The sequence below is a fragment of the Macrotis lagotis genome, chromosome X (genome assembly GCF_037893015.1).
Source record: "Macrotis lagotis isolate mMagLag1 chromosome X, bilby.v1.9.chrom.fasta, whole genome shotgun sequence".
In the NCBI taxonomy this organism is placed as follows: Eukaryota; Metazoa; Chordata; class Mammalia; order Peramelemorphia; family Peramelidae; genus Macrotis; species Macrotis lagotis.
In genome coordinates, this window is record NC_133666.1 from 571,515,726 (window position 1) to 571,528,450 (window position 12,725).

General features: G+C 31.6%; 1 protein-coding gene across 1 annotated transcript in view; it reads right to left on the reverse strand.

Annotated features, from left to right (window-relative positions):
- Nucleotides 1-12,725, reverse strand: part of CSMD3 (CUB and Sushi multiple domains 3) — a 639,662-nt gene that overhangs the window by 289,403 nt on the left and 337,534 nt on the right. The window contains exon 22 of the mRNA XM_074202120.1: nt 846-970. Within this exon, the coding sequence (XP_074058221.1) occupies nt 846-970 (125 nt within the window). The remainder of the gene's footprint in view (nt 1-845; nt 971-12,725) is intronic.

Consider the following 12,725-nt stretch of genomic DNA (forward strand, 5'->3'; position numbering starts at 1 on the left):
GGAAGAAATAAGAATGATCTATAATATCTTTAAATACATGATGATTATTGCTATCTATAATTGAACTGGAAATCTAGAGGATTTTTTCCCTTTGCTAAATTTCTTATAAATGTAAAAATAATGATTAAATATCAAATATAAATAATAATATGTATGTATATATATATATATATATATATATATATATATATATAAACAAAAATGATCTTTAACTCTTTTTCCTCACCATTTACTGTCATCTTTTCAAAAGTAATGAACTGAAGATGAGGGATAAAAATAATTTAGAAAGCTTTATTTTTCTTAGAAAATTTTCTTTTTCAATTTGCTGCTTTCTAGTATTGAGGCATGTATCGATAATGCAGTCAAGAAGAAAAAGAATGAAGTGGTCAAAGCATTACAAAACCTATTATCTATAAGAGGCAAAGAGCCAAAGTTTTGTTTGTTTATTGACTGCTTGATTCTTTCCTTTTTCAATCAAAGTCCAAATTTCTATGTAAAATTGCATGATTTAATTAGTAAAGTGTTATTTTTATGAAAAAAATTATATTTTGAGTCACGAATACAACTCAGCAGCAAATGTCATATCAGTAATAAAATGCAATCACTTTATCTGCTCTGAAGTGATCCACTTGTGCATCTGAATTTCTTTTCAATTCTATTTAGTAAAATGGACAATAATTAAGACTTCTAGTTTCTCTGGTTAAAAATTACTTTCTAATAAATCTTGATGTGACAGGTGTTAATGGCTTGCTAAAACTTTTATGAACAATCTATCTGTTCATGTTGTCATCTCTGAAAATATCAGCCTCATACATATATAAAAAAAATAAAACACATATTCTTACTTGAATTCCAGCTCCCTCTGGTACTGTGATCTTCCAGACACAATTCAAATTGTTGTCATACGGCTCCGGGTAACCAGGAGATAAAATGGTCCCTTTGCGTTTAGTTAAAATTCCACCACAGGGCACTGAAAGTAAATATAGCCAAAAAAAAAAAAAAAGAGAGACAGATACACAGACATGGAGGGACGGGGGAGAAAAGGAGGAAATATAAAGGAAGAGAAAAAAGAATGAGAGGAAAGGAGAGATTCTTAATGATGCTTTTAGCAATTAGAAAATCACAACTGATATTTGAATTTAATACTACTATTGCTAGTTTGAAATTATACAGAACTATAGATTTTATAGTTATACTGCCTATATTTTTAGAAATTTATATAATTTGATGGAAATAAGGTTACATATACAAATAAATGCAAAATTTTAACATTGTATAATAATTATTATTTTTATTGTTTGAATATGATGTATAAAATAGCCACCCCCCCAAAAAAAATTGACAACAGATTTTCTTTTCTCTTTTGTGAGGCTATTTACACTTTTAACACAACCAGGAAATGAAAGACATCATATTTGCTAAAGAAAAAGTAATATCCCCAAAGTGGCAAAGTCTATTTTTTTTCAACAGGCTGATATAACAGAATTAAGGAAACCAACCTGAAATACTAAAATATTATATTTTTGCAATTTAGTTGAAGAAAAATCAGAATTGCCATAGGTATGATCTTATTAATATGGCCTTAGGCACAATCTGGTCCCCATTCTCTGAAAACTTTATAACTTCATGTCATATAGAAAGTAGCCATTACACTTGCTCCATTTTATATTGTGGTTGGTTTTGTGGATGGGAAAAGAGGAGACATCAAATTTGAACTTGCTAGGTATTTTGAAGTCCATCTAATTCAATCATTTTTATAAATAAAAATGCTATGGTTCAGAGATAGTCACTGGGGTATCAGAGATCACATAGGTAGAAGCAATTCCAGGTTCAGATACTCAAAAGTCTTTTCATACAACAAATCAATGGCCTGGATATTTGGACAAATGAATATAGTACAAAATCAAGCAAGTAAACAAGAAGCAAATATTGAAATACCATTTTCTATTACAGGTACAGTGCAATTTAAAAAAGAAAGAAGGAAAGAATGGAAGGAAGAAAGAAAAAAAAGAAAGAAAGGAAGGAAGGAAGGAAGGATACTAGCCCAGTACTGGAAGGGAAGATACTGGCAGCTAGGGTGATCATGCAAAGGTGATGATTGTATGTTAAACACAAAAGAGTTATATGCAAGGAGGCAGTAGATTCTAGATATAGGTGGGTGAAATTTATGGAGGGTGAAATATTGCAAGTGAGAAACAGCAAGGAGTCCATTAAGGCTAGGCAATAGAATAAATGGAGGGGAACAAAGGGTAACAAGAATGAAAAATATTTGATTCAATAATTCTACATGGAATAATTTGAAACTTATGACAATTTCAAAGTACAAACTTTTGACATGACTATGTAGTTTCCTAAAGAAGAAATGTATTATTATGAATTGTGATCAATAGTCATAAAACTACATATATATAAACTAATATCTCACACCATATACCAAGAAAATGTTAAAAACTGACAAAAACAGAAAACAACTATCCCTGCAGCTTCTGGGGGGAAAACAAGCACATAATGCACTATTTGTTGGTGGAGCTATAAATTCAGTCATTCCTCAATTGATGGGGAATTTCCAATTCATTGCCACCACAAAACAATTTAGATAGATTTACATATAGATCCTTTTCCTTTTTCTCTGATTTCTTTGTGATATAGACCTAGAAGTGATAATGTTCAGTTGAAGGGTATACACAGTTTTATAGCCTCTGGGTATATAATTCCAAATTATTCTCCAGGATGATTGGACCAATTAATTACTCCAATAATGCATTAATGCCCCAATTTTTTCACACCTTCTCCAGCAATTGTCATTTTCTCTTTCTGTTACATTAGATAATCTGATAGGTGTGAAGTGGCACCTCAGAATTGTTTTACTTTCTATTTCTCTAATCAGTGATTTAGATTTCATTTTTTTCATGATTATAGGTAGATTTGATTTCTTCAGAAAACTATGTGTCCATATCCTTTGACAATGTATCAATTAGGGATGGTTCTTATTTTTATAATTTTAACTCAGTTCCATATATGCTTGAAACATGAGACCATTATCAGAAAAACTGTATTTTTCTCCAATTTCTTGACTTTTTTTAGAATCTTGTTTACATTGATTTTGTTTCTGCAAAAAATCTTTTAATTTAATTTAATCAAAACTATCCTTTTCCTTCTTATGATGTTATCTTTTGTTTAGTCAAAAATTTTTCCCTTATAGAAATAGCATTACTCTGTAATTTAATTTGAAATTTGGTACTGCTAGGTAGCCTTCCTTCTCACTTTTTTCATCAACTCCCTTGATATTTTCTTCTTCGAGATGAATTCTGTAATCATTTTTTTCCAGTTACATAAAATAATTCTTTAAAAGTTTAATTGGTTTGGCACTGAACAAACTAATTTATATAGAATTATCATTCTTATTACATTGGCTCAGCCAAGTCATGCACAATTGATATTTCTAGAGTTTTTTAGATAATTATTTTTGTAGTAACAAAGAACTTGAAGCTAATCCATTGAAAAATGGTTGATCAAATTAAACAAATTATAATACACATCTATATGGAATATTATTTTGCCACAACAAATATGAAAAGGATGGTTCTCAAGAAATCTAGGAAAATTTGTATTATCTGATGAAGAATGAAATTCACAGAAGTAGGAGAATAATTTTAAAGTAAATAACATTATAAGGACAAGTACATTTGAAAAACTTAAGTACAATAACCAGAAATGAATTTGGAGGGAAGAATGAAAGGAAAAGCAATTAAGTGCCTACTATGTACTATGTACTACAAATTGTGACTTTCACAATGCTGAGTGATAAATGCTATTATTATTCCCATATTATAGTTGAAAAAACTACACAAACAGAAATTATGACTTGCCTAAGGTCATATAGCTTATAAATTTTTGAAGTCAGATTTAAATTCACATTTTCCTGATTCTAGGTCCTGTACTCTATCCATTGAACCACCAAGACAATTGAAATTCTGTAATGAAATATGTTATCTGTAAACAGAGAGTTGATGTATACAGGTTGAACAAGTTTTTTTTGTTTGATTATATTTTTTTGTTTATTGTTGTTAGGATTTTTATTTTCTTTTGTTTTCAATTGAGGGAAGAAGTGTAGAGAAAATGCATATTTTGTTATTAAAAATTCTAGAATCATCAAAAAAGAACAAAATAAAGATTATAAAAATACTAATTAAAGGATATCATTCTGGTCCACTTTATCTATCACATGAATCTCCAGAACGTAAAAGTGAAAAACTGACTTCAGTTCCTTCAAATTCTATTTTCTATTCTATTCTACCCAATTTAACATTTATTCAATGCCTAATATGTGCAAAGAATTTTACTAATTTGAAAATAGATTTATATAATTCCAGCAACAATAAATTTGAGGAGGAAATGACACTATTGAATTTCAATATATTTTATATCAGTTAAATTTCAAAATGTTGAAAAGAAGTTTACCTCCATTAAGGATATAAAAAAGTTCTTTTAGATGGTAACAGAATCCAGACTAAACTTATGTTATAAATAGCAATCTGGAGGTTTGTTTTGTTTTTTAAAGCAGCTTGTTCAACATCAATTAGAAATTAGAGAATAAGTTGGCACAACTTTGAATTGGTAATGGTAAATGTTATCACTTCTTATGGGAGAGATGGGTTAATGGAATGAGCTTTTATATGTTTTAATACATTTTTCTCCTTTTCTGTTCAGACTAAAGGCAAGATCAAATTTCAGGGGCTGAGAGGGAGATAAACCATAAATAAGGAAGTCTTCCCTAGGTTTGCCTATAAATAGAAGGTAGGACAGAATCAGGGTATTAGCCCAGGTTTTTAGCTGAAAACTGAACTAAAGATTTAATGCCTAAAGGGAACAAGGTAGGAAAGGAAGGGCTTTTCAGCAAACACCATCAGGGCCAGAAATACAGAAGTGCTGATCCGTCCAAGACTCTGTGATCCCAAACAGCTTGAAGTCTTCTTTTGTTAAAGCTGCTAGTAGGCATTAGGGCAAACTGAACCCCAAACCATCAGAGGGAATATATCATAGTGGTTTCTGACTGGGAGTATACCAAATGTTGGGAGCTGATAAGGAGTACACATCTTTGGGGTTTTCTTTATATACTTAATTTCAAAATTGATTTTTAATAGAACTTAATTATAAAAGTGTGAATTATATAAAAGAAACAACAATATTGAGAGGTTTTTTTTTATTAGATCAGTTATAATTACCAGCACCGTATCAGATATAAACTCTATAGAGGAGACAGCTAGGTTGTACAATGAATAGAATGTGAATTTGGAGACAAGAAGACCTCATTAGCTCTGTGACTCTAGGAGGTCACTTAATCTCTGTTTGCCACAGTTTTTAACTGTAAAAAAAGGATAATAGCAGTATCCATTTCTCAAAGTGGTTGTGAACATCAAATAAGAGGATATATGCACTTTGAAAATATTTTTATTTATATTTTATTTTTCGAAATACATGTTACAAAAGTTTTTCACATTCATCCATATGCAAATGTTTATTTTTAAGTTATAAAATTTCCTTCCACCCTCCCTTCCCACCTCCCTCCCCTCAGCAAGGAACAGTCAGGTTAACATTGATCATATACATTTGAGTTAAACAAGTATACAGATTAGTCATTTTCAGTGTGAGGAATTAGAATTAAGGGAAAGAAATACATAAGAGATTTTTTTTAAGAAAAGTGAATGTAGTGTTCATCAGATACTGAAGGATTTTTTAATTTGTTTTGTTTTGTTTTGTTTTTCTTCCTCTGGATGGGGGTAGCATTGTCCAGAGCGAGTCTAATAGGGTTGTCCTAAGTCATCAACCTGCTAAGAGCAGTGATCATCTCACAATGTTGTAATGTGTACATTGCTCTCTTGGTTCTGCTGCCTTTGCTCAGCAGCAGATTCTGTAACTCATTCCATATTTCTCTAGAGTCCGACCATTTATGGTTTCTTATAGAACAATAGTATTCCATAATATTCATATAGCATGACTTTGTTTAACCATTCCCCTATTGATGGGTATCCCCTCAATTTCCAATTCTTTACCACCACAATAAGAGCTGTCATGAATATTTTGAAAAATATGGGAATTTTCCCATTTTAATTATTTCCTCTGTATATAGGTCTAGAATTGAAATTGTTAGGTCAGTGGGTATGAGTAGTTTTATTGCTCTTTGGGCATAGTTCCATATTGTTCTCCAGAATGGTTGGATCAATTCTCAATCCACCAGCAATGTATTAATGCCCTAGTCTTCCCAGAACCTCTCCAACATTGATCATTTTCCCTTTTTGTCATGTTAGATATGAGGTGATACCTCGTTTGTTTTAATTTACATTTCTCTAATCAACAATAATTTACAGCATTTTTCATATGATTATATATAGTTTTAATTTCTTCACTTGAAAACTATTCAACTTTTGATCATTTATCAATTGGGCAATGACTTGTAACCTCATAAATTTGATGTAATTTTGTATATATTTTAGAAATGAGACCTTTATTAGAACTCCTACTTATGAAGATTGTTTCCCAGTTTTTTGTTTTCCTTCTAATTTTTCCAGCCTCAATTTTATTAGTGCAAAACCTTTTAATTTAATATATTAAAAAATCATTCATTTTGCATTTTATAATGCACTCTATTTCTTGCTTGGCCATAAATTTGTTCCCTTTTCATAGGTCTGATGGCTGGAGTATTTCTTGTCTGTTAATTTATCTGTACTGTTGCCTTTTATGTCTAAATCCTATATCCATTTTGACCTTATTTTGGCATAGAGTTTGAGATGTGGGTCTATGCCTAGTTTTTGATATTTTGTTTTCCAGTTTTTCCAACAATTTTTGTCAAATAATGAGATCCTATCCCAGAAGCTAATGTCTTTGGTGTCAAACAGTAGAATACTGGTAGTTACTACAGTTTCTTTTGAATCCATCCTAATCCATTGTCCCATTATTCTATTTCTTAACCAGAACCAGGCACTTTTGATGACTGTCGCTTTATAATATAGTTTTAGATCTGGTAGAGTTAGGTACCTTTCTTTAGATTTTTTATCAGTTCCCTTGCTATGCTTGAATTTTTTGTTGCTCCAGATAAATTTTGTTACATTTTTTCTAGCTCAGTAAAATAGCTATTTGGTAGTTTGAGTGGTTTGACACTGAAAAATAATTTAATTTGCTTAGAATTGTCATTTTCATTATATTAGCTTGACCTAACCATGAGCAATTGACATTTTTTCCAATTATTTAACTCTCTTTATTTGGGTGAAAAGTGCTTTATAATTGTGTTCATACAGTTTCTGGGTTGGTTTTCAGAGGTAGATTCCCAAGTATTTAATATTGTCTACAATGGAATTTCTCTTTTGTATCTTTACTTCCTCGCTGACAATTCTGATTCCTTCAATTTCTTTTTTTTCCTTATTCCTTAAGCTAACCATTTCTAATACTATATTGAACAGTAATGGTGATAAATATGCATCCTTGTTTCACCCCTGATCTTATTGGAAAAGCTCCAAGTTTATTCCCTTTACTTACAATATTTGTTGATGGTATTAGATAGATATTACTTATTATTTTAAGGAAAATTCCACTTATTCCTAAACTTTCTAAAGTCTTTAATAGAAATGGATGTTGTATTTTATCAAAGGTTTTTCCAGCATCTATTGAGATAAATCATATTATTTCTGTTGGTTTTGCTATTGATATGTTCAATTATGCTGGGTGTTTTCCTAATATTGAACCATCCCTAACTTCCTGGTATAAATCCTACCTGATCATGGTGTATTATCCAACTAATAACTTGCTATAATCTCTGTGCTAAAATTTTATTGAAGATTTTTGCATCAATGTTCATTAGGGAGATTGCCTATAATTTTGTTTGGCTGTTTTGGTTCTTCCTGGTTTAGGTAGCAGCACCATGTTGCTGTCATAAAAGAAAATCTAGCAGAACTCCTCCTCCTAGTTTTAAAAATAGTTTTCCTGGAATAAGAATTAATTTGATCCTTAAATGTGTAGAAGAATTCACCTGTAAATCCATCTAGACCTGGAGACTTTTTCTTAGGGAGTTTTTTGATGATTTCTAAATTTCTTTTTCTGAAATGGGAATATTAAAGTATGATATTTCCTTTTCTTATGATCTGGGCATTTTGTATTTTTGTAAATATTCATCCATTTCTCTCAGGTCATCAAATTTATTGGCACACAGTTCAGCGAAGTAGCTCCAAATTATCTCTTTATTTCCTCCGCATTGGTGGTTAGTTCACCCTTTTCATTTTTGATACTGCTAATTTGGTTATCTTCTTCCTTTTTTTTTTAATCAAAGTAACCAAAGGTTTATCTATTTTATTGGCTTTTTCATAAAACCAACTCTTAGTTTTATTTCTTAATGATTTTCTTGCTTTCAATTGAGTTTCAGAATTTCTAATTTGGTATTTAATTGGGGATCTTTAATATTTTTTTTCTAGCTTTTTAAATTGCATGCCCAATTCATTGATCTCCTCTTTCTCGATTTTATACACATATAAGCCTTTAGAAATATAAAGTTTCCCCTCAAAACTGCCTTAACTGTGTCCCATAAATTTCGTTTGATGTCTCATTATCATTTTCTTGGATATAATTATTGAATATTTATCTGATTTGCTGTTTGATTCACTTATTATTTAAAATTGTTAGTTTCCAATTAGTTTAGTTTATCTTTCAAGGACCCTTTATTAGATGTAATTTTTGTTGTCCTATGGTCTGGAATGTATATATTTATTATTTCTGCTTTTCTGTATTTGATTATAAGGTATTTATGCTCTAGTACATGGCCAATTTTGGTATAGGTACCATGTACTGCTAAGAAAAAAGGTATATTCTTTTCTATTCCCATTAAGTTTTCTCCAGAGGTCTAGCATATATAAGCTTTCTAAGAGTAAATTCACCTTCTTAATTTCCTTCTTAGTTATTTTGTGGTTAGATTAATCTAGTTCTGAGAGAGAGAGAGAGAGAGAGAGAGAGAGATTGAGGTCCCCCATTATTAAAGTTTTGCTGTCTCTGTCTCCTTGGCAGTTCACACAACTTTTCCACTAGGAATTTGGATGCTATACTACAAGGTAAATACTTGTTTAATAATGATATAGCTTCATTACCTATGGTACCTTATTAGAAGATTTAGCTTCCTTCCTTTTTCCCTTTAATGAGATTTGTTTTTACTTTTGTTTTATCTGAGATCAGAATCACTACCCCTAATTTTTTTTACTCAACTGAAGCATAACATATTTTGCTTGAGTCTTTTCCCTTTACCCTAAATGTATCTCTGAGCTTCAAGTGAATTTCTTAAAAACAACTTATTGTAGGATTCTGATTTTTAATTCATTCTGTTATCTGCTTCTGTTTTATGGTACAGTTCATCCATTCACATTTACAATTAAGATTAATTAAAATTCTGTATGCTATTTTTCCCCATATATATTTTCCTCATTCCCTTCATCTCATTCCCCCCTCACCCAAGTTTGCTACCTTTTCCCTTTTAACTTTTCTTTTTCTTTTAAAATTTAACCTTTTTTATTTTCAATTATCTTCAACTTCCCTTTTATCTTTCCCTTCTTCTCTTATCTTTCCCAAGTGGGAATATATCTTATCCTTTTCTGGGCGTAATCTTTTGAATAGATTTTACTGAGTGTTCACACCCTCCCTTCTTTCCCTCTAAAATTATAAATCTTTGTGCCTCTTTAACTGGTGTTTTTTTTTTATCATTCAAGTACTATTAAACTGGTATCATTGATTACATCTTGATTAATTGATTGCTTGCTAAGTTCAAAGTGTTATCAAAGTACCATCACAGATTGATTGATGTTTGATAAGCAGCATTGCTTCAAAGTCACCTCCCCTCTTCTGCTTCATTTGAAGAACACTTTTCAAGAGTCTTGAATTACATCAAATTATAATCATTTTTTACCTTAATTCTTTTCAAGGACCTCTTCAAGGACACACAATCCACATGAGCCAAAGTATCATCCAAAGTCAAATCATTTCATGAAATATTTGTACCCCTACCCCCCCCAAGTATATTTTCTCCCACACTCCCCCCACTCCACCTAGAGCACTTAACCTTTTGTTACATAAAGTATGGATTAAGCCCAAGCCTGATTTAATTAACTATAAGAATCTCAAAATGCTTTAAGTACTGGGACACTCTGAAAGTCTCACTTTATAATTGATTGTAAATTATGGTAGCTACTGACTCAGGACTGCCCACATTTGAGCAAAGTAGAATTAAAGTAGGCCAAAGTAAACTGGGACACTTGAATTTAGAGTAAACACCTGCTTTTCATCAGGACTTTTTCTCTCAAACATAATGATGTCATGTTGGAACTCTTCAATGGAGAGACAAGACCCAACCATATCCATGTGTCCAATCTCTTCAATTATATACAATCCTTTAATCAACCTAAGAGAAGTAGAGTTCTCAAGAGTTATAAGTGTTATATCTTCCCTTTTTAGGACTGAAAACACTTGATGATCTTGACTAACATTAATTTTTTTTCCTTCCATTTTAATTTACCTTTTATTTTTTTATTTTTTTTTAGGATTTTGCAAGGCAAATGGGCTTAAGTGGCTTGCCCAAGGCCACACAGATAGGTAATTATTAAGTGTCTGAGACCGGATTTGAACCCAGGTACTCCTGACTCCAGGGCCAGTGCTTTATCCACTGCACCACCTAGCCGCCCCCTTAATTTACCTTTTTTATACAACTCTCAAGTTGTATATTTGGTAATTCAATTCCCTTTTCAGTTCTGGTATTTTTTTCAGGAAATTGTGGAAGTCCTCTATTTCATTGAACATCTATCTTTTTTTCCTTTGACAGGATATAGTGAATTTTGAAGTGTAGTAAATTCTTTATTGTAATCTCAGGTCCTTTCTCCTCTCATATAAGGTATTCCAGGTCCTCCAATCACTTTAATGTTGAAACTGATAGGTCCTATGTGAGTATGATTGTGTTTCCTTTGTATTTAAATTGTTTCTTTTTTTTGCTGTTTGCAGTATTTTCTCCTTTATTTGAGAGTTTTGGAAGTTAGCTATAACAGGTCTTGGAGTTTTTAATCCTGGGGTCTCTTTCTGGAAGGGTTTTGTGTAATCTTTCAATGGCTATATTATGTTCTTCTTCTAGCTAATTTGGACAGTTTTCCCTGACAATTTCCTGTGTGATACTTTCCAGGTTCTTTCTTTTGATCTAGGCTTTCTAGTAGTTTGATGATTCATAAATTATCTCTCCTGTATCTATTTTCCATGTCTTTTGTTTTTTCCTAAAGGGTACTTTATGTTTTCTTCAATTTTTTTGTCTTTTAATTTTATTTGATAGAATCTTGTAGTCTCATAGATTCATTGGTTTCTATTTGTTCATTTGTTCACTGATTTTTAGGGTTTTATTTTCTTCAATTAACTTTTGTGTTTCTTTTTGAAGTTGATTATTTTTCTTTTAAAGGAGTTAATTTCTTTGGTCGATTTTTCCATACTTTTCCTGCCTGACTTTCATTTCTATTTTCCATTTTTCTTCTTACTCTCTTTTTGAGTTTTTAAATTATGTTTTAAATCTTCTATCAACTTTTGGATTTGAGTTCAATTCATAAATTCTTTCAAGACTTCCCCTTTGAGCAACTTTTCACTATTTTTTCTGCTGACATAGCATTGTTATCATTTTATCTCAAAGTAGTTTTCTATAGTGAGTGTCTTTTAGATTTTTTTGCTCATCTTTGCTGTTTTAGCTTTGCCACTTGGGTATAGGGAGTATAGAGCCAAGCTTTTAATGATGAGACTGGAGTCTGATCTCTGGCTTGTTATTGGCCAAGATGTTGCCTATGCAGTTTAGGCCTTGCCTTTGCAGAGGTTATTTCTTCTTTATATCTGGGATCTGTCTAAGCAGTGATTTTTTCCCCACCCACTCCTATCTTTTGCCCCAGTATTCCCAGGGTTCAGACTTGGGGTTGGGACCTTCCCTGTTGGCTTGCTATCTAGTTGCTGGGACTGATGCTTTTGTTGAGCTTTAGGAACCTGAACAGCACTGAGACTTAAAACCTTCCACTGTCAGGGAAGATGATCAGTTGATGGAGAGGTTGTGGTAGGATAAATTTTGAACGAATCCAACCTTTCTGGAAAGCAATTTGGAACTATGCCTAAAGAGCAATAAAACTGTTCATACCCTTTGGCCCAGCAATTCCAATTCTAGGTCTATATCCAGAAGAAATTATAAAAAAATGAGAAAAATCCTACATGTTCTAAAATATTTATAGCAGTTCTTTTTATAGTGGCAAAGAATTGGGGTATAGCTAAACAAGTTATGGTACATGAATACTATGGAATAAGAAACCATAAATGATTGGCCTCTAGACAAGTATGGAATGACTTATGGGATCTGAGCCTGAGTGAAGGGAGTAGAACCAAGAGTACAATGTACACAGCATTTTGAGATGAACAACCTGGATGGAAGCAGTTCCTCTAAGCAGTCCAGAGAGCTAGGACAACTGTATTTGACTGGTTACAAACTATATTATCTCCAACCAGAAGATGAAAAACAAAATAAAGTAAAACATACAGAAGAAAAACCAACCCTTCCAAATCTGATGAACACTTATAAAAGTTATCTTTTATGCATCACTTTCCTTTAATCCTAATTCCTCATGCCAAAAAATACTAATTTGTAAACATGTTTAACAAAATATGTATGTAAAATGCTAACCTGACTGTTC